At 45.8% G+C, this 27,536-nt stretch overlaps 1 protein-coding gene across 2 annotated transcripts in view; it reads right to left on the bottom strand.

Annotated features, from left to right (window-relative positions):
- Positions 1-27,536, bottom strand: part of MGMT (O-6-methylguanine-DNA methyltransferase) — a 283,374-nt gene that overhangs the window by 46,584 nt on the left and 209,254 nt on the right. For both annotated transcript variants that reach the window (XM_041745253.1, XM_041745252.1), the window contains exon 3: positions 1,569-1,729. In XM_041745253.1, coding sequence (XP_041601187.1) covers positions 1,569-1,729 — 161 coding nt within the window. The remainder of the gene's footprint in view (positions 1-1,568; positions 1,730-27,536) is intronic.

Genomic DNA, 27,536 nt, shown 5'->3' on the forward strand with positions numbered 1-27,536 from the left:
GCCAGCCGGGCAATTCCTGCTCCCAGTGGCACAGCAGTGCTCTCCACGTGGCGACAGCGGACGGAGGAGTTCAGGGCACCAGGATTTCCCAGCCCCTACTTCAGAAATGAAGCCACAAATAAAAAAAATAAAAAAAAAAAAGCCACATTCGAGTCCTGTGGCCATGCCAGGTTCCCTGCAGCCTCAGGGCAGCCAGTTGGCTCCCACTACTATGGAGTGGCTGTGCCCCCCTCACCCCTCCCCGGACACCGGGCCCACCCAGCACCTGCGCACAGCGATGTGCCAAAGCCCACCGGAGCTCCCACACCCCTCCTGGAAACCGTCTGAACGACGCAGGGGGCTAATAGGGGGCCCTGCTCATTACACTTGTATCGTTTCAGTTCATTATGTGCGAAAATGCTCAAGGTATTATCTGTTCACTTGTTTGACCTTGTTAATCAACTCAGGTGTGAGCTCAGCTTTCCAGGAGCTTCTCTAGTCACTGCCCCTGAAAATTCTACTCTACTTTTAAGTTCCTTTTTGCTAAAAATCATGGCAGCTATTAGAATGCCTTTAAACATATTTAGGATGCTCGGTTTTGAAACTCAAGATTGCTTTAAGTTTAAAGATATGCTTATTTTAGGGGGAGGGGCAGAGGGAGAGAGAATCTCAAGCAGATGCCCTGCTGAGCACAGAGCCCAAAGTGGGGCTTGATCTCACCACCCCAAGGTCACGACCTGAGCCAAAACCAAGAGTCTGATGCTCAACGGACTGAGCCACCCAGGATCCCCTAAATTTGCCTTACCTAAACTCTCAGGGTAGTTTTTTTTCCCCTTGAGTATACGTGTGCATACATCTACATATTTATGTGTATATGCACATGCATCTATATTAAAATAAGTAAAAAAAAAAAAAATCACTACTATGCCAAAGAAACCTCTGCTGTGTGTCTAGAGTAATTTTAGTTGACATAATTAAGGCACAAACAACTTAAAAGGAAGCGTCTGGGAAAATGTTTTTCGGCGACCACAGACCATGTGCCTTGAGCCGGCTACATTAGGCAATGAGTTCTCAATTCGTGCTTTAAGAACACGGTATCCAACTATGGCAAGCTTGAGAAATGAGACTGAAAACTTGTCCGCGACAACACAACGCCGCTACCCACTCTGATGTAAATGTCACCAGCCGAGTTTATGGAAGTGGCTAATTGTCCATGTACAAGCCTCATTTTCTGTGCTGTTGGCAAGCAGATAGTTTAAGTTAACAATAAGCTTATTGAAAAATTCCCTGCTATTCAGATGTGTTCCCATTTAAACCTTTCAGCCAACAAGAGTCAAGAGTCGATCTGCATGCATCATTTTTACTGCCTTTGCCAAGAATTATGTGACCATGTGCCAAAACTAACACAAGCATTTGGAATGGGTGGAGATCGTGAACTCTTGTCCTTATAGTGTGGCCACATGCTGTCTCTGTTTAGATGATGTAAAAATACCAAGTCAGTGTAGTCGATAAAATGGGCTGCGATGTAAGTGATAGTTCATCAGTCAAGCTCCCTGAGCAAAACCCTAAGAGGCGGCGGAGTTACTGACCTCGCTGGAAAATGGGATGGTGAATCGCGGGCAAGGGGAGGCCCGGGAGGACCGAGGGCTCATGGAAATAGGCTTCCAGCCAGGCCACGCACTGCACCAGCGGCTCCGTCATTTCCTCTGGACAGCCGAGCAGCTCGGGAAGAGCGGGGGCCTCCGTGGGTCTGCAAAAGTGATAACAGGCGCATAATAAACCTCCGGCCCTGCGTCCACACGTGTGAAAAGCAAACAGAAATGTGTAAGTCCATAGCAGTCTCCCCGGGATGTGTGCCCGCTGCGCGGCGCAGCAGTGGGCAGGTGCCTGTGGGAGGGCGTGGGGTGCCTTCCAGCCACGTTTCCACCTTTAGCTTTAAGAAACACAACTCATCTTTGACACCAAGAGGTGATTCCAGGAAGGAACAGCCTAGTACACAGGCTCCTGTATTTGGCAGGACGGGACAGAGCCTGGATGACAAGCACAGAAGTGGCCCCAGTGGGCGTGTGGCTGCCCCTTCCTAAGACTCACAGGCGCACGTGGGTCTCTGTCGTTCCTCTGCAAAATCGCCATGTGTTATCAAAGGTACTTAACAGAAATATTACCAAAGTAATTCACCTGCATTTTCATCAACCCCCTCCCCAGCCCCACTGAATTTCAACACAACAGCACATTCAGGATTTTCCACTGCTCTGAGCTGCGTTCTGGGGGATTTCCTTGGGGTCTGCTTCCAGCCTACAGAGTCTCACGCTGCAGTGTCTAATCCGTGTGCCCGTCGTTCTGCGAGGCTCATGTCAGTCACTGTGCTCTGGCTTCTTTTTTTTTTTTTTTTCCAGTTCCCTAGTTCAATCACTACGGTCACTTTTTTCCTTTTATCTCCTTAAACTTAAACCAACATACCTGAGACTCCGTTCAGTTTGCTCCTTGCCCTCGGGGTCTAATTCCTCTGTCCAAGGGACCCAGTAGCTGCCTCTCACAGAGCTGACTTACTTTTGGCAGGTGCTGGGTCTCTGGGGAGATCCCCACGGAGAGGCTTTACTCTTGCTGCTTTGGAGCCCTACGCTTTCATGATGGATCCAGTTTTCATTTCACTTTCCCGGGACCCCACACCCACCAAAGCACCAGCACCACATCTGATTTCTTCAGCTGACTTTCCTTCCTTACCCTCCAAGGCCCTGGACAGGTGGCAGGCTTCCTAGCGGCTCCGGGCCTGGAGGGCACAGCCTGTCTAGTATCCTCTGCTACTGAAGCTTTGGGGGCAGGGGAGGTGCAGGTGTGCTGAGGATGCGCACGCGGGCATCAGTCCACAGCCTACCTTTTTCACCTTGTACACAGCAGCCTTACGAGGGTCACCACTCACTGGGCCATGTGGCCCAATGCAGGGATGACAGTGAGACTCAAGTCCCCGAGAGCACAGCCTGATGCCGCCTGTGTGAGAAGGCCACCAGCACGCACAGGCCGCTGCACATCTGGAAGCAGGTATGCTTCATGCTAGAGCTGCAGAGAACCCCTGACGACCTCTAAGCAGGTCCTGCACACGATCCTATGCCGGAGTCCAAGTCTTTCATGCCTGGCATTCCATGGAAATGAGAGTCTCCACTGATGGCCTTGGATCTTTGCAGAAATAAGCTTCATTGTTTGGGATGCACAGAAACACCCTTTATGCTGTTTTCCAAAGTAGAACAGACAGTGGATCAGGGAAGGCTCTCTAAGCACTTGCACATGGACAGTGGTAATGAGGGACTGGACAGAAGGAAGAAAGAACTGAGCCCACAGACGCAAACAGGCAGAGAGGGACGACAGACGCATGCCCCGAGGTGCTGGCCACGGTCCAGCCATCCTGCCGACCCCCGATGGACAGAGCGGCCCCAGAGCCACCATCTTCCCAAGATCTCCGTGGGTGGGAACTCCTGTGGATGGGCCCATGGCCGGCCTGGACCCCAGAGCAATAGAGGGGTACCTCGGAGCCAGCGGAGCAGCTCTAGGGCCTCACAAAGGCGCTCCTGGGCGTGGACACAGCACCTCCTCCCTGCCCTGGTCTCCCTCCATCAGGACATCTGGTCGGGGAAGGGTTCAAACTTCCCATGCCCGGCTCAAACATCCTTCATATTTTTTTCCTAAGATTTTATTTATTTATTCATGAGAGACACAGAGAGAGGCAGAGAGAGAGAGAGAGAGAGAGAGAGGCAGAGACATGGGCAGAGGGAGAAGCAGGCTCCCTGCGAGGAGCCCGAGGCGGGACTCGATCCCAGGACCTGGGATCACGCCCTGGGCCAAAGGCAGATGCTCAACTGCTGAGCCACCCAGGCGCCCCTCAAACGTTATTCAACTCGAGCAAGTCCAGTCCCTCTGTCCGCACACTGTTCCTCCCGTACAAATAAACACGCGCTGACAATACTGGAAACAAGGGTGGGGAGCAGCGTCAGGTGCCCGGCCATCCCCCCGGGGGTGGAGGGAGAGCAGGGGTGTGCTGCGGAGAGCCCGGGGCCGCTGCCAGGAAGCAAGGCCAACGTCCCCTGGGGGGACAGCGTGGCCGCAAAGGCCTGGGCCACCAGCAGGCAGCAATCTGTGTGACACCTGCCCAAACGGGAGGTGGACCCAGCTGAGGTGCCCACGTCCCTGCTCTCAGCCCATGGGGGCCTTCCCTCCTGAGGAGGCAGGAGAGGGGCAGGGACCGCCTGGGTCCCCATGTTGCCCCCCCACGGGACTGTCCAAGGCCAGCCTCTCATGGCCACAGATGGTATCAGAGCTTGTGGGGTGCTCTGAGCCATCACCCACGTGGCCAATGGGGTCCCTGGGCCAGGGGCACACATCACGGGAGACCGGGCAACCCGAACCAAGGAGCAAGGGCTTCAGGACCCACCGGCCACCTGCTTCCATCGGAGGCTCCTGAGTGCCACGGGGGCGTCTGGGCACCGGAGGCCCTACCCAGGCTGGTGGCCGTGTCCTCCACGTGGCTGAGGGACTCGAATGGGAGCTGTGTCCCTACTAGCATTTCCAACTCTTAAAAGGATATTTGAAGAATTTTTATAGTAGTAAAATTCATCTTAAATTGATTTTTTATGCTTGTGCTAAAGATCTCAACCTCTGATTTACTCTGTAGGTCTCCTTTTTAACTCTTTCTCTATTGGCATTAGGTAACTATTCATGGGTGAAATGTAATTAAACAGCTTTGCTTCTGAAGCAAGGATTTATGATACTACATTTAAAATGAATGGCATTAAACACACACATAAAACCAGATTTTTAAAGCCATGACACAAATTTCCATTTCTACAATAAAACGAAATTTATTCTCTGCCCTGCCTCCCGCAGCCCTGCCTTGTGCACGGCCCTGCGGCGAGCGGCGGTGGGACGGCAGCGAGCCCCGCCGGCGGCCACGCTGATTACGGAGGAGTCTCTCCGGGCTGCCCTCCCCACCAGCCCCGAAGCCCCGCTGATTACGGGCTCCGTGGCCCACGCTCCACGCTCGCGGAGGCCCACGCCCCAGCCTCCCTGGGAGCCTGCCTCCCGCCACCACGGCGCCGCGCACCTGTCCGTGGGCAGGCACCAGGCGGGGCCCAGAGCCGGCAGCCGGCCGGCAAGTCCGCTGTCCTGTGATCCGCGGGGACAGCGCAGAAACGGGACACGGCGGCGTCGCCGAGACCTGCTCTCAGGATGCCACTCATCAGCAACAAGAGCCACCCTGAGGCCGACACTGAGACACTGGACGCACCCCGGCCCAGCCTTACTTCAACCTGGCACGAGAGGGCTGGCTAGGGGCAGACCAATGACTTTGGCTTGATTGGGCTTTTTTTTTTTTTTTTTTTTTTAACAGATGACAATAGAGAGCACTGGGCACACCATACGAGAGCAAACAGGCAATCATATGTGGTTTAAGGGTTTCTTCAAGAAATATGCAATTGTTGGCAATCCCCGGACAACACCCTCCAGGGGAAGTCCCCGGAACGCCAGCGAGAAAGAGAGCCCTGAGTGAGGTTGTCCTGGAGTCGTGACCTGTTTGGGGATGTAGCCCTGACCTCTTCTCTTCCAGGACTTGGAGAAAGAACGTTCCACTGTGGAAGTATTTCGGATTTCACATGTGCCCTTCAGCCCAAATCAGGGCCCAGGAATGTGGGGAGAGGCTCTAGAACTGTTTTTTTTTTTTTTTTTACTTTTTGAGGTTTTTTAAATTAAAAAAAAAATTTTTTAAATTGGAGTTCAATTTGCCAACATAGAGCATAGCACCCAGTGCTCACATCCCACCAAGTGTCCCCCTCAGTGCCCATCACCCAGTCACCCCACTCCCTGCCCACCTCCCTTTCCACTACCCCTAGTTCGTTTCCCAGTTAGGTGTCTCTCATGTTTTGTCACTCTCACTGATATTTTCACTCATTTTCTCTCCTTTCCCTTTATTCTCTTTCATTAATTCTTATATTCCCCAAATGAATGAGACCATATAATGTAGAGCAAACTTCTAAAACATCTGTTAATGAGGCCACGATACCCTACCTACGTACATGGAGGGAGAACCCATAACCCCACAGCACTGCATACATGAGCCTAGATGGTGTTCACGAGAAAGCTGTGCTTCCTACCTGCCACGTAGCTGACACGTCAAGACATGGATTTCAATTAGAGAGCGAGGGGAACAAAGGAGCATCACATGGTGGGCAGCAGGCCACAAGGTGACTGGACCAAGTTTAAATGGAACGGCCCCCGCCAGATGAGGTTCTGAGTTATCCACCCACCACATGGGAGGCCCACGGCCCTTCCCATCCGGTGTGGCACCCTTGGCCAGGTGGCACACACCGGGCTCAGGCTATGGCAGCTGCAGAAGTGGGAGCCCGCTGGGGAGTGCCGGGAGCTGCCTGCAGCGGGCCAGCCCCACAGAGAGCAGTGCCCAAGGTGCACCGGTGCATCAAGGGCCGGCACCACGGAAGGAAACCTGGACGAGCATCCCCGACCCCACGTCCTCCAGCGTCTTCCCATGCTGCAAATTTGCTCAACGTTTTATGACTCAATCAGCTTGGCAGGAGATTTGGGTATTCAGGTATGGGGGTGCCTCAAGACTTCACTGGTAGTAAAGAATCACTAAATCTTCATTTCTCAGTGGATTCTACTTCCCGAAGACATTAAAATGTCATGTACTTGGCTTAAATCCCACTTGATGTAAGAAAACAGGCCAGAAGTTCTAAGCTACTCACATCTGATTAGCAGCATTAGCTACACCCAGGGGGCGGACGGCCGGGCATTCAAAAATCTCTTTTTCCGACCCCGGTCCCTTTCCAATATCTCTGTCTTCAAAGGATAAAATTCAGTCTTACGGGGGTTGGGAACATTAATTGGTGATTCTGGAGGCTCACCTAAGAAAAGAGCCCCAACCTGGGACAAGCGTTCCTTGGGAGTTCATCCGGAATCTGGCAGGAGACCAAGGCTGTGTCCTTTAGCAGGGTGGGGAGACTGGCCTGTGTGAAAACACACGGATACTGGGGTACAGCCTGTAGTGGGAAGAAGAGTCCAGAACCTTGGCCACATCAGCATTTTAGACACTCTTACGAAGAGAAACATTTCCCAAGCTGAGCTAGATGAGCAAATCTCCCCTTCTCTGGCTCCAGGACACAGCGTGGACTCCAGGGTAGAGCGCCAGACCCCACAGCCTCAGGAAGGTGCATGTTTCCAGCAAAACTTTAAAATCGCAATAGAGGTGATTTTAAAACATGTGGATACTGCTGTTAAATATCACTGGCAAATGCACAATTATGTCTAATTTAACAGACCTCTAGCAGAGCCTCTTGTGTTTGTGTCTGATGGATTTGTCCTGCATTTAATTATACTTTCTTGCTAAAGCTCAGTTGCTTTTTTTCCAGTGGTAGGATGGAAGACAAGAAATAAATTATGCTACCTATGATCAAAACAGATTTTTTTTTTTAAAAGGGAAGGCCGAATCAAGATTTTTAAGCTCTGTAGTCCAATTGAATTTTGTGGCTTGATCCTCTTCAAGCAATTATTGAGGATCCATTATGAATACGGCTTAGTGACGAGGGCATGCAGTGTTTGTAGCACAACCGAGAAGAGAAGGAACATGAAGGTAAAGACACAGAGGCGGTGCCAGCAACTTTCCACTCTGCCTTTCGACAATCCCATGTTCCCCTGACATGGGCTTTGCACGCTGTCCAATGGGCGGACACTGTGGGCAATGGCTCTGTGACACAGCCCGGTGGCCAGCATCTGTCGGGCGATACCACCACTCAGGTGTGATGGAGTCTGTTCAGTTGTCTGAACTTCTAAACTAGGAAAAAGAAGGAGGGAGGAAAAGTCAAAGTGCTGATGCTGGTACTAAGAAACATCGGCCTCCAACAGTAGAGCTGAGTCAGAGATGAGGAAGAAGGGCGAGCCTCACCGCGGCTCCCGTGACCGTGTATGGGCCGTTCCAACAGCGTGTGGGCTTCTTACACCGCCCTGGGAGCACGACATAGCTGAGAAAGAAGGGAGGACGCAACGTGAAGTATCAGCATCACGCTGAAGTTTGCACAACCAGCGGTGAACACGATTCGTACACTTGCGCATCTAAAGGGTTTAAGAGCTGCCACTACTCATAACACGTGAGTTTACAGACTGACTTTCTCGTGTTCGGTTTTAGAGTCTGTTTCCACAGGTCATTCACGATGAAACGAAGAGACTTTGCTACTGTACGATGGGGGGAAAGCAGTAGCTAAGGGAGCCCACCACTCTCAGTCTGGACAGAAGTCGTGGGGACGGCTTCATGGGGAAGGTGGTGTTTTCAACCGTCCCGGCAGGAGGGCTCGCTGGAGTTCTGACAGGTGCTCTGCAAACCCTTGGTGAGCTTTTATAGTGTGGTTCATAACAAAGATGGACATAAATCCTGCTCCTTGCCTCGATGCCTTCCACCCCCACAATCACACCCCCTCCAAAATGAATTCTACATTTATGATCCTATCAGAGGCCACCGATGGTTCATGTCCCAAGGTCAACAATAGGAGGAGGAAGAGGCAGTAAAATTTAACTGGGCCCCAATTTACTCACTTTCTGGGTGGTCATAGGTATGTTGCTTAAATTGGATATCAGTTTTTAATGGGCATCCTAAGCCCTCAAAATTCGGGGCTCAAATTAATGTCAGAACCTAATCAGGACCACAGAGGAATTTACAGTAGTATTTTAAAACACCCTCCAAACCCAGAAAATTTTATGTAAATTTTCAACTCCTCAATACAAGGGACATGTCATGAGAACTATATATTTTTTCTTTTTGAAAATGATTCTTAAACACATAAGCAATAAAACATTTTAAAAACATGATTTAAATAGTATCCTTGGCAGACTAGAAGCCTTAAAAAAAGCCTATTTGCTTTCTCCCCTAAATGTTCAAATTGTTAAAAGGAAAATTGTATTTTATCAACACTTTAACATATCATTAAAATCTCTACTATTTGACAGATGAAGATAAAAACACCCCAAAACTATAGATGAATTATCAGGTCCCTAATGATTCCAAAACAATTACAGGATGCAGAGCAATCTAGTTAAATTTTATTCAAAAGCTTACTACACTTGTGTTTTCTTTTATTTTTCTATCAAGAAACCCATGAGGCTTAAGCACAATTCATTATGTATGAGACCCCACTTGCGGTGCTTGACTGTTGATTAATAGCAAAGTTTGCTGTATGTACATTTGCAACATTACATGCATACAATATGCTAACTTATTCTTTCACTGAAACTAATTATTTACAAAAATGACTACTTGAGACTACAATTTATTAAATGCATGCATCCAGTCTCAATTTGGCCCCAAAAGACAGCCTGGAATGAAGATCTTTTACTTGATGTGACAACTTCTAGAAACGCTGTTATTAATATTGTAAATGTGGCAAATAAAGAGTTCAAATAGCCTTATGTCTGTGTTGCATTTGCTTTTCACCACTGAAGCAGGGAGCAGAGCAGCTTTCTAACATTTCATACACCAGAGGTAGATTCCTCTTTGCCAGCTTAATTTAGCTTCTTATAAGTAAGATGCTTATACATTGGCAATGAAATGGTTTAACAAAGAAATAGCTAACATGAACGAGGTATAAAAAGGTCCTAATAAAATTGTTACTTAAGTAGATTACAAGTCTGTCAATAAGAATAAATTTAGTTCATTTGTTGAAAAATATCTGTAAAAATATAATTTTTAAAGAGTCATTTCAACCAGTCTCATCAAATTACTGGTACTCCCATATGGGTACTTTCCCCCTCCCAAAGGATCTTTGGGGTTAGATAGCTGCATATTATTCAATAATTCTCTTCACACCTGGAAAAGGGACAAACATGAACTGGTCTGTGAACAAGAATCATAAAAGCCTCACTGTCACATCCAGACTTCAAAATGGGGCATCTGGTCAACTGCAAGCATCTTTTCAGGCTGACTCTATAACACATGTAGCCCAGGGAAGCAGCCACCTGCTCTGAGCACCCTCTACAGCCTGGTGTCTCTCTGCTGGGCCAACCTGCACGATCTCCACAGCTGCCCATTCCAATGCCCTCAAAGGCTCTGTGTGGCCTTCCTTTGCTCTGCTGAGGGTGTGTGCCACTGTAGGCTTAGGAGAAATAGACAGGAATCAGACTCCTTCCTTCACATGCCAAGATAAGGAAAATCAGTGTCTGTGCCCAAACAACAGAATGATAGTGCAAGAAGGTCATTACACGCTTCTAATTGTTCTGTGCTATTAAATTTTTGCAAGGACACCTAAGGAAAAAGACATACATTTCCCACAAGGGCTTGCTCTGGGATATAAAATTTTGGGGAAATAGAGGAACTGAAATATCAATTTGAGGGCATTTGCTCCCTACAATAAACAGGTGTTAGGAGTATAAAAGAAAGTAGCAGGAGAATGGGAAAATCTCAGGGCTATAGTCAAGATGGGTAAAGAAGATTAGCTTTTGAACATGCAATTTCATATCCCAACCCTCTCAATAACACAGTCAAGGTCAGCCAGGGGGTCAAGGCAACTGACTACCAAAGTCCCCATCGAGAGAACTGTTTCAATGTCAGACCTTCATTACACAATATGGCATTTTGGAAAGGAGGAGTCCACTGAAGAAAAGTGAGGATCAACTATAGGGAAAAAATTCAAGGTAAACACTTGCATAAAATTTCAGTTTCTATTTACTGTCTAACATGTGCCAGGTATTTAATTAAAAAAACTGTTCTGCATTTATTCCTCCCAATAACCCGAGGGAGATATTATCTCTATGTTCCAGAAGATGAAACCGAGTCCAGAAGTTATGTGATAGTAACTAATGCATAAGGGATGCAACCAGGATTTGAACTAGAGTCTGTCTGATTCCAAAGACCTTATTCTCTGGACCATGAACCTGCAGTATTCTTAATCATTGCTGAAATGAAAACAGTTACTCCTTATAATTAAAAGACCCTATGTTTACATGCTCTATTCTTTTTTAAAATTTGTTTTTTAAAATTTATTTATTCATGAGAGACATAAAGAGAGAGACAGAGGGAGAAGCCGGCTCCCTGCAGGGAGCCTGATGCAGTACTTGATCCCAGGACCCCGAGATCACGCCCTGAGCTGAAGGCAGACACTCAACCACTGAGTCACCCAGGCGTCCCTACATGCTCTATTTTTGATAGTGTATTTCCTATATAGTATTTGGGTCTATTCTCTTATGTTTATGTAACCTCTATAAAGTTTCCCCTAAACCATAAGACTACAGCCAAGACCTACCACCTTATCAATTCAAAGACAACGGGAATCTGAGGGTCGAATCTAGTTTTTATGTTCTAGACACTTCCAAGAAGACCGACTAGGTGCCTATACTATAGAGATTCAGGTTTGTAGGGAGCAGCCCACTGGGCATTTCTGATCTATACCCTTTTTTATTTTTTATTTTTTTCTGGTCTATACCCTTAAAGAAAGGCCATGTTTATATTTAAATGCCTCGATGACCAACCCACACAACATTTTTACAGGTAAGAGGCCTAGGCCTTAGATTGTCCCAGGCCCATCATCTTCCTCACACTCAGCCCTCTGGAAGCAGAACCCAGGGGTGATAAAAGCCACAGTATTGTTCTACGTGGCTTGGTAAACAGCAGGGCAGGCTTTTTGCTAGGGCAGATGTCAGCCTGGGCTGCATGAAGTCAGCTGGATGGGCTCGCCACGAAGGCTACTCCAGGTATGTGAATGAAGAACCATGCATTATCATGGAGCTGATCTCAACCTGCCTCACAGCCCTGGGGTCCTATCTGGCACATTATTGGTGCTCAATGCCTGCCTGCTGAGCGAATGAGTAAACAAGATGCAACGGTGTTAGCACAGCCACCATAGCATGTGCACTGAAAAACACCTGCATTTCAGATTTCATTTTTCCAATGAATAATTTGCTGAAAACCATTCCCTAGGGGGAAGAAAAACCCACAAAGATTTTCTAAACAGTGAAAGCTACATTTCTCTGCCTTTTCAGATTTTGTAGCAGTCTGCCGAATAACAAAGTTTGTTAAAGCCCAGGGACTGGACATCACTTCCAATTTTGCTTGCTTTGATAGGACTCTACAGTCAAAATCTGGAAGTGTTTCGGATTTGAAGACACAAAACTAAGTGGGTCTCCTTCATGGCAGCTCCATTCCCTGCTCCAGATATAAGGCAATCAAATGCATGAGATGAAACACAAGAAAGATGAAATTAAATAGCATACTTAGCTCTATTTTCATTCTCTGACTATAGATAAAGGTTGAATTTCAAAGACTACATTCTATGTAGGCCACTTATGCTGCCTCTCATTTCTCCATTAGGTTTTTCAGTCTTCCAAGAGGTGGCCATTGGATCGTTGTGGAAAGAGGCAAGAGGTCCCTAAGTGGGGAGAACTCCCTACCCCCACCCCCAGACACGTAGAGGGCTCTGGTGGGCCCTCTGCAATCACTGCCTTGGTATCAATTCTGGGGGAAAACAGACATGAGAAGGAAGCCCACTCCTAGGAAGCAGGCACACACATGCCCCTCCCACAGTGACTGGGAATTCTGAAATGTGCGGTGAGCAATGGGACAGAGCATTGCAGATGCAAAGCATGCGTCAGGGATGGCGGGATGTGCCTGACCTTGGGAAGCCAGGGCCCCTTTTCCTGGTTCTCAGACCTTTGGTACTAACAGGAGTTAAACATATCTACCCCTAACATGGTTGACAAAATTGATCTCCAGACAGCTCCAAGACTACTTTGTTGTGATGCAATTCAGAAACAAAAACATTTTGCATCTTAGCAAGGGAACGTGTCTTAAATTAAATGTTAAAAGAATAACTGAAAGTTCTGAAGACACTACTTCTCATTTCTCTCCAAAAGGCATGTGTTGTATAGGAGGGATGACCTCCACAGGGTTTAGTCCCATTAACTTGTGTACTGGGCTCATTAATAAATAATCCTGCCACTAAATTACCTGTCTTGTAAATTGGTTTGTACAGTTCTAAATAAATAATGGATCCTTCCCTATTATCAAACACAGTGGAGTTTTTAAAGAAAAGCATAGCTGATGATATAAGAGAACACTGCAGTTTCATCTGGGAACAACTTTCTGTAGCTCACTTTCTCAGAAAGCCTTTGCTCCCATTTATTGTTGCAGCTGGAACACGTTAGCTGGTGAGCATGGCTGAAAACCCTGTATTTAATATCAGACAAGTATATTGACTATACATTAGTGGCCAAAAAAATCTTAAGCAACTATTAAATGGACAGTTAATGTAATTGTATTTTAAAACACTGAGGTCATATTTAATTTTGAATTGAAACTCTTAAAATGCGCTTTCTGGCAAGGATATAGGGTAATAAAACAATGTTAACTACAGAAAAAAAAAACCTAAAACTCACATTATTAAAATAAATCTTTTTTCCAGAGTACTAATATTTGCAAGAAGTGGATTACAAGAAGCAGAAAACATTTGTACTTCTTCAACAAGTATTGTCACTGGCACTGGAAATCAAGATTTTCAATTTGAAGGATGATTCACTCTGAACAGCAAGCACAGATGCCATTCCCCCCTCCACCCCCTTCCTCTGTGAGCTGGCTGTTCCCCCAGCATCTTCTGCCTTCCTTCCAGGGTGCTCAAACTTAGCAACACCCTGAGGTCTTCTAATCAGAAGCCCACCAGTAAAGGACCCAATTATGCTCAAGAGCAGGAAGTATAAGTGAATGGGGTTGGGGGAATCTAAAAGGATGAACGGAGGCAGGGTGAAGAAGAAAAAGAGAGAGGTAGAAAACATTTTAGCTGCAAAGCCAGCCAATTAAAATTCCCTTTGGAAGCACCAATTTCTACTCAAAGAAGGTTGGAAAGTCCAATTTTATATGCCTTTTTCCTCCTCTTAAAAAATCAATACAGCCCTCTGGGAGGCTGTCACACTTGCAGGCAGGCGGGTCTGTGGACCGTAAGCTCCACGCCTGGACCCGGTTCACAGCCCTCCCCAGGGAAGAGAGAAGGGGGTGTCACAGGGTTTTCCAGCAAAAACAAAGCAGCATTTATTTACAGGTGTTCTGACAGTTTAGACAAGGGAAGAGGCCCTGCATGCAAACTCTGGAGCCAGGAGGCAGCATTTCAGAGCACTAAGCCTTGATCTGACCCCTAAATGCCTCCACCCTGAGAGCTTGAGAAGAGCAGAAGGGGACAAAGAAACAGTAGACCCCACTGAAAATGTATCTGATTGGAGCTTGAATGGAGAGCATGTTCTTTCTGTTGCTCCAGGCAGGGTCACCCAGTCCCCAAGGTCAGACTACGGGCTTCTGGGCTGCATCATTCTGCCAACCACAAATACAATGTAATTATTAATGTTCTGCAGTCTCTCTCCTCTTCTCTGGTCCCAAATCTCTAGTTCCCTCTGCCTAGAACTAGGCCTTATTTCTCTGTACAGATGTCACTTCTCTGCATCCGCCAACAGCATGCCCACAGAGGTCTGGAGGCCTCTCAAGTTTGCTCCATTCTGAATTTAAGTCCTTGGCTTACACTGGAGTCTGAGGTCTGAGAATTTTGGGATCCTTTTCTTTTTTTTTTTTTTTAATATTTTTTATTTATTTATGATAGTCACAGAGAGAGAGAGAGGCAGAGACACAGACAGAGGAAGAAGCAGGCTCCATGCACCGGGAGCCCGACATGGGATTCGATCCCGGGTCTCCAGGATCGTGCCCTGGGCCAAAGGCAGGCACCAAACCGCTGCACCACCCAGGGATCCCAGATCCTTTTCTTTTCAAAAGATTCTCACTCAAGAAAATTCTAGTTTGAAAATCAGTAACTTAAAAAAGTAAAGTCTTGTATAAAAACATCTCAACTGTGATTATTACATTAAGTATTTTACCTTTATGAATAGTGAGATGTTTAAACATTTTAACTGCAATGCAAACATAAATTTTAAAATCTCACAGAACTCCTAGATCCCTGGAAATGCAAACTCCCTCTGAGGAACACAGGTTAAGACTGTTCATTAAATGACGGTCAACTTAAGATAGACTGCTATATACTTGGGATGTTGTATATGAACCTTGTGGTAATGGCAAACCCAAAACATAGAAGATAAACAAAAATAAAGCCAAACAACACAGAAACTCACCAATCACAAAGAAAGCGCTCACAAGAGGAAAGAAACAGAAGCACCACAAAAACAACCAGAAAACAATGAACAAAATGGCACTAAGTACATCCCATCAGTAATTACTTTAAATGTAAATGGCCTAAATGCTCCAATTAAAAGATATATGGTGGGAGGGTGTAGATAAAAAATAAGACCAATTTATAAGCTACCTCAGACCTAAGGATACATACAGAACCAAACTGAAGGGATGAAAAGCTTTTACCATGCAAACAGAAGTGAAAAGAACCCAGGGTACCATTAGTGATACCAGACAAAAGAGACTTTGAAACAAAGAGTGTACCGAGACAAAGGAGGGCATTATATAATGATAATGGGATCAAAAAAAAAGCAGTTATAATAATTTTAAATATCTGTGCATCCAACACTGGAGCACCTAAATACATAAAGCAAATAATAAACTGACAGGGGAAGAAATTGATGGCAATACAATAATAATAGAGGACTTTAACACCCCATTTACATCAATGGCTAGATCAAACGAAATCAATAAAGAAGCAGTGTCTTTAAATAACACACCAGACCAGATGCACATAACAGACATATATGGAATGTTTCAATTAAAAACAACATTTTTTTAAGTGCACATGGAATATTCTCCAGAAGAGATCACGTTAGGCCACAAAACAAGCCTCAATAAATTCAAGAAGACTGAAATCATACCATGTATCTTTTCTAACCACAATGGTATGAAACTAGAATCAATCACAAGAAAAAACTGGAAAAACCACAAACATGTGGAGGCTAAACAACATGCTACTGAACAACCAATGGGTCAGTAATGAAATCAAAGGAGAATACAACCCCACAGAAACAAACGAAAATGAAAACGTAGTTGCCCAAAATCTTTGGGACATAGCACAAACAGGCCTAAGAGGGAAATATATAGTGATTCAGGCCTACCTCAAGAAAAAAGCTCAAACAACCTAACAACTGAAGGAACTAAAAAAAAAAAAAAAAAAAAAAAAAAAAAAAAGAACAAAGCTCAAGGTAAGTAGAACAAGGGAAACAATAAATATCAGAGCAGAAAGATATGATAAAGACACTAAAAAATGGGCAAAAAATGAAACCAAGAAATAGTTCTATGAAAAGATAAAATTGATAAGTTCTTAGACCCATCAAAAAAAGAGAAAGGACTCAAATTAATAAAACCAGACATGAAGGAACTGAGATGATAGAGATACAAGAGTTATAATAGGTTATGAAAAGTTAAATGCCAGAAACTGTACAACCTAGAAAAAATGCATACATTCCTGGAAACATATAATCTTCCAAAACTAAGTCAGTAAGAAATAAAAAATCTGAATAGACCAACTATTACTAATGAAATTGAATTGTTATTTTAAAAACTCTCTTGAAAATAAAAGTCCAGAACCAGATGGATTCATAGGTGAACTTTACTCAACACTTAAAAGAATCAATACCTACTCTCCTCAAACTATTCCAAAACATACAACAGGAAGGAAAGCTTCGATGTATGTTTATGAGGCCAATCTTTTCCTGATACTCAAACCAGAAAAACATGCCACAAAAAAGAGAACTACAAATAAATATCCCCGATAGATGAAAAATTCACCAAAATATTAATAAGCCCCATTTAACAATATACTAAACATCTGATTCACCATGATCAAGTGGGATTTATTCCAGGGATGCTATATGATGGCTCAAAATTTGCAAATAAATTAACAAGATATACCACATCTACAAAATCAAGGCTAAAAATCATCTCCCAGTAGATGCAGAAAAATAACTTTCAACAAAGTCAGTTTAGAGGGAACATGCCTCAACATAATAAAAGCCATTTATGAAAAACCCATAGCTAAGATCATATTCAAAGGTGAAAAATTGTGAGCTTTTCCTTTAAGATCAGGAACTTTCAGTGAGGGAAATCATCAACAAAACAAAAAGGTGACCTACTGAATGGGAGATGTTTGCAAATGACATCTCCAATAAGGGCCTAATATCCAAAATACATAAAGGATTAATCAGACAAGGATGCCCATTCTTACCACTTTAATGCAACACAGTAGTGGAAGTCCTGGCCACAGCAATCAGACAAGAAAAAAGAAATGAGGCATCTGTTTTGGTAAGAAGTTGGACTGCCAACTATTTGCAGTTGACAGGATACTATACATAGAAAACCCTAGGACTCCACCAAAAAACTACTAGAACAAATACAGTCAAGTTGCAGAATACAAAATTAACAGAAACTGGCAGTGTTTCTATACACTAATGACAAAGTAGCAGAAAGAGAAATTAAGAAAGCAATTCTATTTACGATGGCACCAAAAATAATGAAATACCTAGGAATAAACTTAACAACGGAAGTGAAAGACCTGTACTCTGATAACTATAAAATGATGACGAAAGAAACTGAAGATGACACAAACAAATGGAAATATATTCTATGCTCATGGATTGGAAGAATGCTGTTAAAATGTCCATACTGTCTAAAGCAATCTACAAATTTAATGCAATCCCTATTCAAAATGTCAACAGCATTTTTTACAGAACTAGAATCCTGAAATTTGTGTGGAACCACAAAATGCCCCAAGTAGCCAAAGCAATCTTGAGAAAAAAGAACAAGGTTGGAGGTATCACAACCTCAAATTATAAGATATTCTATAAAGCTGTAGCAATCAAAACAACATGGTACAGGCTTAAAAACTGACAGCTCAATGGAACAGAATAGAAACAAAATCACAATTATATAGACAATTCATCTTTAACAACAGAGGCAAGAATATGCAATGGGAAAAAGCCTCTTTAAAAAATGGTGTTGGGAAAAATGGAGAGCAACATGCAAAAGGATGAAACTGGACCCCTTCCTGGCACCATACAGAAGAATAAACTCAAAATGCACTGAAGACCTAAAAGTGAGATCTGAACCACTACAATCCCAGAGGAGAGCACAGGTAGTAATTTTTCTGGCATCGGCCGTAGCAGCATTTTCCTAGATGTGTCTACCAAGTCAAGGGAAATAAAAGCAAAAATAAAATCAAAATAAAAAGCTTTCACACAGTGAGGGAAATCATCAACCAAACAAAAAGGTGACCTACTGAATGGGAGATGTTTGCAAATGACATCTCCAATAAGGGCCTAATATCCAAAATACATAAAGGATTAATACAAGTCAAGGCTAAAATAATCTGATTAAAAATAGGCAGAGGACCTGAATGGACATTTTCCCAAAGAAGACATACAGATGGCCAACTGGCACATGAGAAGATACTCAGCATCACTCATCATCAGGGAGATGCATATCAACACCACAATGAGATAACACCTTACAACTGTTAGAATGGTTAGAATCAAAAACAACAAAAAACAAGTGTTGGCGAGGCTGCGGGGGGAGGGGCGGGGCGGGGGAGGAACCCTTGTGCATCGTTGGTGGGAATGTAAGTTGGTGCAGCCACTGTGGTAAACAGTAGGGAGGTTCCTCAAAAAACTAAAAATAGAAAATATCATGTGATCCAGTAATTCCACTGCTGTGTATTTACCCAAAGAAAACACAAACACTAATCTAAAAAGATATATGCCCCCCACTGAAACATTATTTATAATTGCCAAGATATGGAAGCCACCTAAATGCCCATCCATAGATGAATAAACATGAACTGGTATATAGGAACGAAGGAATATTACTCAGCCATGAAAAGGAGATCTCCTATTTGCATCAACATGGATAGATCTAGGGGGTCAGACCAAGACAGACAAATAATGTAGGAGTTCACTCACAAGTAGACTCTAAAAAATAAAACAAAGAAGTAAAGAAAAAAGCAGAACCGGACCTATAAATACATAGAACAAACTGATGGTTGCCAGACAGGTGGGGGGTGGGCAAAATGGGTGATGGGGAGGTACAGACTTCCAGTCATGCATGCAATGAGGAAGTCATGGGGATGAAAGGTACAGCACAGAGAAGAGTCAACGGTACCCTAGTGGTGTTGTATGGTGACAGATGGCAGCTACACGTGCGGGCACAGTGTAACGTAGAGATGGTGAATCACTATGTTGTACACCTGAAACTAAAGTACCATTGCGCGTCGACTGTACTCAATGAAAAAAAATGAATACAGGTCACCTAGTTAAATTTGAATTTTAAATCAACAAAATCTTTCATAGTACTTAGATGAAAAAAAAAATGATTTACTGTTTATCGGAAGCAGGGTTTAATTGGGCATCCTGCATTCTATCGGGCATTCCTGCCCTAATCCCAGTAGGATGCTTAAAAGGTATTATTTAGTGCTGATAAAAATGGAGCAAATGGATTGAAATTGCCGCTTCTAACAAGTGGCATCCCCTCTTCACGCAAGACCTACTGAGCAAGGTTCTGTGGCTGCTTAGGGTACAAGTAATAGGAAATTATAGTACGACTAAAAATGGGAAGAATTAGTGGTCTTATTCTCACCTTAAAAAGTGCTGTCATGGTTAAAAAAAGAAAAAAACTATTTGCATCTGTTCTGGCTTTCTTCCTGTCTCAGGTCTGTCTATGCTTAGGAGACCACGTGACAGGCCGGGGTACAAAAATGATCGACCAGAAACTAGAATCCTACAGGCTGCTTGGTTTTTCACTGGTGTATTAATATTGCATCGTGAACATCTATCCATTTGTGTGTAGACGCCTGGATGCAACCTGCTTCTGCGCTGCCTGGCTTTGCCAGAGAGCCGTGCTCACTGCAGGAAATTCATCCCTGTGCCCATCACTGCCTATCCTGGGAACAAGGGATGAGCAGCAGCAAGGGGATCTGGGGTCCCCAAAGCTCTCCCAGGAGAGACTGCCTGCATTTATGCAGTTTGTCCTTCTGGGCCATTTTCACGCAGAGGGAAACCGTGAGTTTCTTCTTCCTCCCCCTGCAGCCCGGCAGCTCCCCCCAGTACCGCCACTGCTGCCTACAGCACCTCCTCGCCAACAATCATCCAGCGTTTTAAACCACCACTCACGCCACATTTGTCCCCACATGGGATTTTCAATATGTCCATGGTCTAAACCTGGCCCACAGTTATTTTTGTAAATAAAGTTTTATTGGAGCCCAACCACGCCCACTTGCTTACATGCATGCAGCAGAGCTGAGCAGGGGTGGCAACGGTGATCTGGCCTGCAAGGTGCTTAGTATTTGGTCTAGGTCTGTCCGGATGGTTCCCTTCACCCCTGGGTTCCCTGTCACTCGACTCAGGTCCTCCCACCTGTAATGCCCCCCAGGTCCAAGTGCTTTTCCAAGCTGGAACATAAGCCTTGGTTTAAGTGTCTCCTCCATCATCAATTCTACATCCAACCACCCCACCCCCACCCACCCGAGGTGCCTGGTTCGGGTGCTGCTGCAGAGCTAACTGACATGCGTCCAGCATGGGTATGGACAGAGCACCCCCTGTGCACCTGGCATCACACTGGATGCGGCACATGCATCAACTGCAAGATGGGAGGCGATCTGGGTTCTGGTTTCTCTTGGGAAGTTGTCCTAGCTACTCATCTCTGCTTGACTCCTGCACCAGACCCTTTGCCACCGCCACCGCCTCCTCTCTCTGCCCCACCCCGACTGCTGCCCAGGCCTGTGTGTGGACTCAGTGTCAGGGGTCACTGGGCAGGGAACACAAGTGACAAACAGAGCCCAAGGCTCCCCTCAGCCAGCTGCCTGCTCTGAACGGCCACCTGGGTGCTGGCCATGACCTCTAATTCAATTGGCCATGTCTCCTGCAGCTTCCTCCCTAAAGCAATGGCACCTTGCAATTTCCCTAGTGCCGGTGACATGGCACTAACCTTCTCCTACTGACCCACGTTTGAAAACCCCTGGGAACACGGCGGGGTTTGGCTTTGTGATGTCTCCCATCTCCTCTCCTTTTGTCCGTGCACAGCTCTCACCCGCATCCCGCACGACCACAGGAGCCCTCGAATGGTCCTGGCCACACTCCCCTCCCATCCAGAGAACCTACTAAAACCAGGTAAATCTGAAGATGCTGCCTGGTCCACATCACCAACCTGCTCACAAGACTTTCCTGAGTCATCAGGCACACGGAATCAGCTCCGAACTCTATCTGCAGCTACTTAGAGGCCCTCCCCACCCTTGACGCAGGCTCACCCCCGAGGGACCCCCGAGCTCCAGCCAACGTGGCCGCAGCCCTCTGCCGTCCTGCAGACGGGATGCCCAGGTGACAGGCCCTGCTGGTGGGTGCCACTCCAGCTCTCCTGTGGCTGCAGGTGCACCCTCAGCCCACGTCAGGTGCCACCGAGTATTCTTACCCTCTGCCCCTACACACTCAATGCCCGACAGCTCCCACGAGCACAGCCCAGGCCTTCAGGCATCGCTGTCACTCACAGCAACGGACACTTTGCTGCCTCTTGTGAAGGACTCGTGATGGTGGGTGAGGGGTTAAGTGAAAATTCATGGCGATAGAAATGACTTAGGATTTTAGGAATAAACAAATATTTTGATGTGCTCTGGTGCCCCACGGTACCCCTGCTAAGATTTTGCTTCCCATCAACTTTTTCATACATTCCCTAAAAGGCTTAATAACTGAACTCCTTAAATGGGTTCAGATACATGCCAACACAGGATATGTGCTTCCATGGCTACAGACTGCTTCAAGTGCAGGTCTCTGGTCTGACCGAAACTTGAAACATCTAAGAAGTCGTTTCACCCCTATCAGCTTTGATTCCACCCAGAGCCCGGGATTCACCAGACTTGCATGGACCGAAGACCCATCTGGATGAGTCCACTACTACTCTACCACAGAGACTTAGCATTTCTCCATTTACACGCCATATGTGGCCTATCGTGTTAGACGTTATGCACTCTCAGATTTACCACAGCCCGTCATCTCCTCTCGTGTCCTTGGCCTTGCTGGCTCCCCCTAGAAATCCCTGGGACCCCAAGGATCTGAAGTCACACAGTGCAAAGCAGCTGAGTGCAGAGTTGTCAGCCCTCAGCCCAGCTGACCAGAGTGTGACCAAGAGCTCGGCCAAGGATCTCAACGCTTCCAACAGCAATGGCCCTCTGCCTGGCGAGCCATGTCTTCAAAAGAGCTGGCGTAACTACTCGGGAGAATAGACCAAAGAGCACAGAGAAGGGGAGTACGCCTGTGTTAACTACTGGATCGGCTCCACCCGGGCTTTCTTCTTTAAAACACTTAAAAAATTAAACAGAAGTCAGACTTGAACGCAAACATTCACAACTCCCAAGCTATGGTCCCCTTTTCGGTACCCACACTACTCTCACTCCTAACTTATGAAAATTCAACATCTTCCTGCTAATTATTATGTATGTGATTAAAAAAACACAAAAAAACAAAAAACCAACTCACTGCCATTTCCAGGAACCAAACCAGAAGCTGGCAGCAGTTGGGTCTGCAGCTGAACTCCCCAGCTTGGAAAAAACTGCAAACTATCCCACTTGCCATTTTCAATTAAATATTTTATGGAAAAAACGTGAAATAAAATACACTTACTAGAAATGTGTGACTCTGCTGAACATTTTAAGAAACAAAGGATCAAAAAGAAACAGATGTTTCTTCCTAAAAATACCCCTGAAGACTATGTAACACCGAGCAACGGCATTCCCCAGCTTCTGGGAAAGGAGAGGTGCTCCTAAGGGCTGACGGTACAATTGTCCCTCTTCCAGGGACATAAGCGTGCACAGGTTTTCTCCCTCACCGAAGCGAACGGGCAGCCGGCCATTCCTCTCTGGTGCGTAAATACGTGCTGAGCACCTACTGTTTATGACACACTCCAGAAGTTGCTAAGGGGGTGGCAGGATGAACACGGCCCACCGGCCCTGCACGGCAAGGACGGGAGGCTGCGCCCCCCGAGGACGACGGCTCGCGCTCTCAGCGGGCAGGTCCGGAGAGCGAGGCCCTTGGCTCTGCCGACGTCCGTGGTGCAGAAGATGCCAGCATCGGCTCGGAGGCCAGGACGGCGCACTTTCTCTTTTCTCCATCTATGTTCCTCCTGGGTGCTTCGAACTCCTTTCTCCGGGGCCCTGAGCTAGTACTCGCTTGTGGCATGTCCTGTGCACCAGGCAGAGGGCAAGTAGGACACTCAGGACAAAGGCTGCTTAATAACAAAGATCAGACTTACGGTCTTTTTTCTTATTTGTGTAGAATTATCCTCCAGGTCCACCTTGATGGCCCTGCAGAAGCTGCGGTTAAAGATCCCGGTTTTCCTTTTTCTGGCTCTACTAACAGCAGCATAAAGAACTCCCCCTTTTAGAAGAAGGTGCTTGTGTCCCTACCCACCAGGCACCAGTGCTTCCCAGCGTCTGCCTGTTTCTACTGCTTTGGACGTGAGGTCGGAAGAGCCAACCAATGTTCTCGGGCAGAAATGCAAACTTCTGAAGCCAGACCAGCAATTCTGTTTACAACTGACGTTAAAAAGTGGCATGAACTGGAGGCCGGTTCACAGCTGCCACGGCGCGTGGTCTCAGGAACCATCAAGGGGAGGGGGGCTCGTGGGCCGATCCTCAGAAGCAGGGGAGAACGACCCACTGTGGCGCGCAGATAGTACAACAGAAACACTTCGTCGATCAGCCAGAAACCAGGTCAGGGTAAGATCTGCGCGTGCAGACGACCCATCACAGGGGCGGCGGATACCGTGGTCTGAGAGGTTGACTTGCTCGTCTCAGAAGCCAACCGACGGTCTCATTAGACGTCACGAAACGGTTGGTTATTATCGACGTGACTTTCTCTGGGTGAGCTCAGAGCACAGTCAGGAATTTGAACGTCACTGTTCTGAACACACGTGGCCCTCAAACAACTGCGTGGGTTTGCTCGTAGACACACCTTGTTTGCTGCACTACAGTCCTGCAAACGCTTTTTCCTTAGGAGTTTCTTAACAGCCTTTTCTCTCACTGACTTTACCGTAAACAACACACGTAGCATAAAGAAAATACAAGTTAATGGACCGTTTGTTACTGGTGAGGCTTCCTCACCAGCAGTTGGCTACGAAGTTTGGCTATTAACTTCCCCACTAGTTAACAGCAGCCTCTTAAGGATTTTTTTGGGGGCCAGGGAGAGTCAAAAGTTGTATGTGGTTTTTTTTACGGGGGGGTCAGTGCCCCTAACCCCCATTGCTCAACAGTCAACTGTACTTGGTATTAACCCATTCGCTCACTGCACAAGGCACCAAACTTCTGTTTCACACCATTTAGTTGTGGAAAGCACAACCTATTGAGTGGACAAAGGGCCTGCAGGGGAGCCCACCCAGAGAGGGCAAGCCCCACTGGCACCAGGGGTGCAGGGGAACAGGCCGCAGGTAGGAGGGAGAGAGGGCCGATGGGCTTAGAGGCCTCATCATCACCCGAAGAGCATGGGAAGGCGTTATAAGGTGTTCAAGGAGGACTGGGAGGACAGAGCTTGCTCCGCCGAGAGCTCATTTTGGCTACTGAGAACGGGCAAGGCTGCTTATGGCTGGACAGGAAGCTTCAGCAGACACCAAGGAGATTAAGTTCCTGTGCTCAGTGCCCAAATGCAGAGTCTTATTCAAAGCCGTTATATGTCCCTACTAAATATTCTTGATAAGATATTCTTGTTAATCATTATAATCAATAAATTTGATCTATGTGGCATATTTAAAAATCAGCAAACTGAATGTTTATCTTCCAATCAACCACTTGCTTCCAACCTAGCTGATCAACGACACTGGCTAAATCTCACTGAACAGTCCAGACACTTTCACCTGATGTCACGCCTATGGGTTTACCACGAAAGACGCTCAAAAGCCTTTCTCGTGGACAGTTTCATCAGCTATTCAGGCCTGCCATAAACTCTAGCTTCATATCCGAGATGCATTTGACTTAGAAAAGATCCAGCCACCCCAGCAACTTTTAGGAGGTCAACACTTAGATCGAAATGCCTCTTTCTGTGAATGGTGACTGTTAATTTTTACAAATCCATGAAGGAAACCTAAGAATCCTTAGCACCTGTATAGGACTGCATTTCCTCCCGGCTGGTGGTGAACTGAGAGAAATTTCATTTGTGGCAAAGACCTGTCCCCTCGCAAAGGCAGATAAGCACACAGTAAACCCGGGTCTCGGGGGAACTTCATACTTTCCCATGTCTCATAGGAAGTGGTGTCCCCTTTCGATTTCAAAGTTTAGTCTCATTTTTGGTACTTCCCTCTTCCCTTTGAATATTATCACCAGGCGGAGTTGTCACATGCACAATCACTTCTGTTTAGAGGGTTTTTTAAGAGAAATTATGAGATTTGAAAACACAGAAAAGGGGTCCTTTGAGCAGTGTCCAAATTAGTTGAGTATTTAGATTTGGAAAAAAAAAAAAAAAGAAAAAATTGACTTCTCTAGGCTCTGATAAATTTCCCTGTGGCTGGAGACCCCAAAGAGCGAGGACAGCTTCTCTGTATCTCCACCCACCCCAAATGCAAGTGGAGCTAATTAATATTTCAAACTTCCCCATCAGCTGGTCTAAGGCCAGGTTCCTCAGCAGTTTACATTTCCTTGCAATGCTTGATTTATGCGGCGACACCCTCCAACCCACAAATACAACAATAAAAATGCAGACGAGGGGTGGAAATTTGCAAGCACACTTTTCTCTTCCACACTAGGTGAAGTGGTTTAGATAGCTGTCACTAACACCAAGGGGTTTATTAATAGGCAAAAATTAATTGTATGTAGACTGAATTAATGAGATGGAAAAACATGCATATTTCAGCTAATACAGAGGGGACCGGCCTCTGCAGAGGCATCTGTAATGAAGTGGCTGGGCCATGGGATGAGGCGCGGAGCAGCTACCAGCAAGCCAGGGTCCTTTTGTGATCACGGGGGCTGGAGGTACTGTTAAAAAAATACACTGTGAAATGTAAACATCAGGCAACTGTTTTGAGCACAAAGTTGACCCCCGATGCGTATTCCGCAGACTGCCATCTACAGATTTATAAATAAATGATTAGATGTAAAATCTCTAGAGGGTTTTCCTTTTCCACAGCAATTACAGGAGCAGATTATTACCATTCAAGTGGGGCTCCAGTGAAAGTTCCTTGACTGGCAGGAATCACTCACTGCCGTCCTCACGTCTAAGTCACCATGACAGGAAATCCAATGTCAGCGTGTACCGCGGACGTTCTCACAAGCCAAGTCAATATGCACCGAATGAACACATTCTCGAGTTAAAATATATTACTGTCAATAACAGACTGAATTAAGAAAGTATGAAGTTTCAAATGTGATCAGTGTCAGGGAGAAGTTTTCCATATTTCATACCCGCACAACGCTAAAAGTTGTCGCTTGCGGAAGCCTACGCTCACTCGGACATTCTCTCCTTGGCTGTTCTGGATCTGTGTTCTTCGAAGTCATTAAAACTCGAGGTAATGAGGCTAATCAAAGAATAAGCAAGGAGCAGGATTGAGTTCAAATTTTTTTTTTTTTTTTTTGCTTAAGAATTTCCTTTCTTCCCTCAATCATCGGGGGGGAAAGTCATCTTTTAGCTTTGGGACTTACTTTCCTTCCAAGAGTGGGTCTGCCCCCCACCGCTGCACTCATGCACGAAGCTGATTTTCTGGGATTCACAGGAGCAGAGCCTAGCAACATGCCCACTCTCTTCTGCTTTTTTTTTTTTTTAAACTGGTCTGTAATAGGTATAGATTTTTTCAAACTTTTGAACAAATTTAAGACTCACAAGACATAAGAACCATGGTGGACAGAATTTCCGTGTGCCTCTCACTCAGTTTTTCTCCAGCGATAAGATTTTACGAATCTTGGTGCTTTCTCAAAACCAGTAAGCTGACATTGGTACAGCACCAGTCACTAAACTACAATCTTATTCAGAGGTCACCAGGTTCTATATACATTTTAACATTTAAAGATTTTTAAGGATGTTTTAAAACATTTTTGCATTTTATTCATTTTTTATTTACTTATTTTTTAAAGATGTGATTTATTTATTCACGAGACACACACAGAGAGAGGGGCAGAGACATAGGCAGAGGGAGAAGCAGGCTCCCTGTAGGGAGCCTGATGCAGGACTCTATCCCAGGACCCCGGGATCAGGCCCTGAGCTGAAGGCAGATGCTCAACACTGAGCCACCCAGGCATCCCCATTTTTGCATTTTTAAAACGCGGTTTTATTACATGCCTAGATTTACATTCCCCCCATCCCAAGCAGACCAAAGCCCTGTTCTCTCCCACCATATCCCAGTCCCGTCCCTGACCACCAGTGACCTGCTCTTCGCCATCATATGTTTGTCACATCAAGAGTGTTACACAAAGAAAACCATACCGTCTAGGGCTGGCTTTCTCCACTCTGCACAGTGCCCTTGAGCCACATCCAAGCTGTGTCCTGAGTCCCCAGTTCTTGCTTTCTGTTGGTAAGCACTCATCGTGAGTGGGCCCAGTTATCCACTCAACCTTGGGAGACACGTTTGAGTTGTT

This window comes from Vulpes lagopus, chromosome 2 (genome assembly GCF_018345385.1).
Source record: "Vulpes lagopus strain Blue_001 chromosome 2, ASM1834538v1, whole genome shotgun sequence".
Classification (NCBI taxonomy): Eukaryota; Metazoa; Chordata; class Mammalia; order Carnivora; family Canidae; genus Vulpes; species Vulpes lagopus.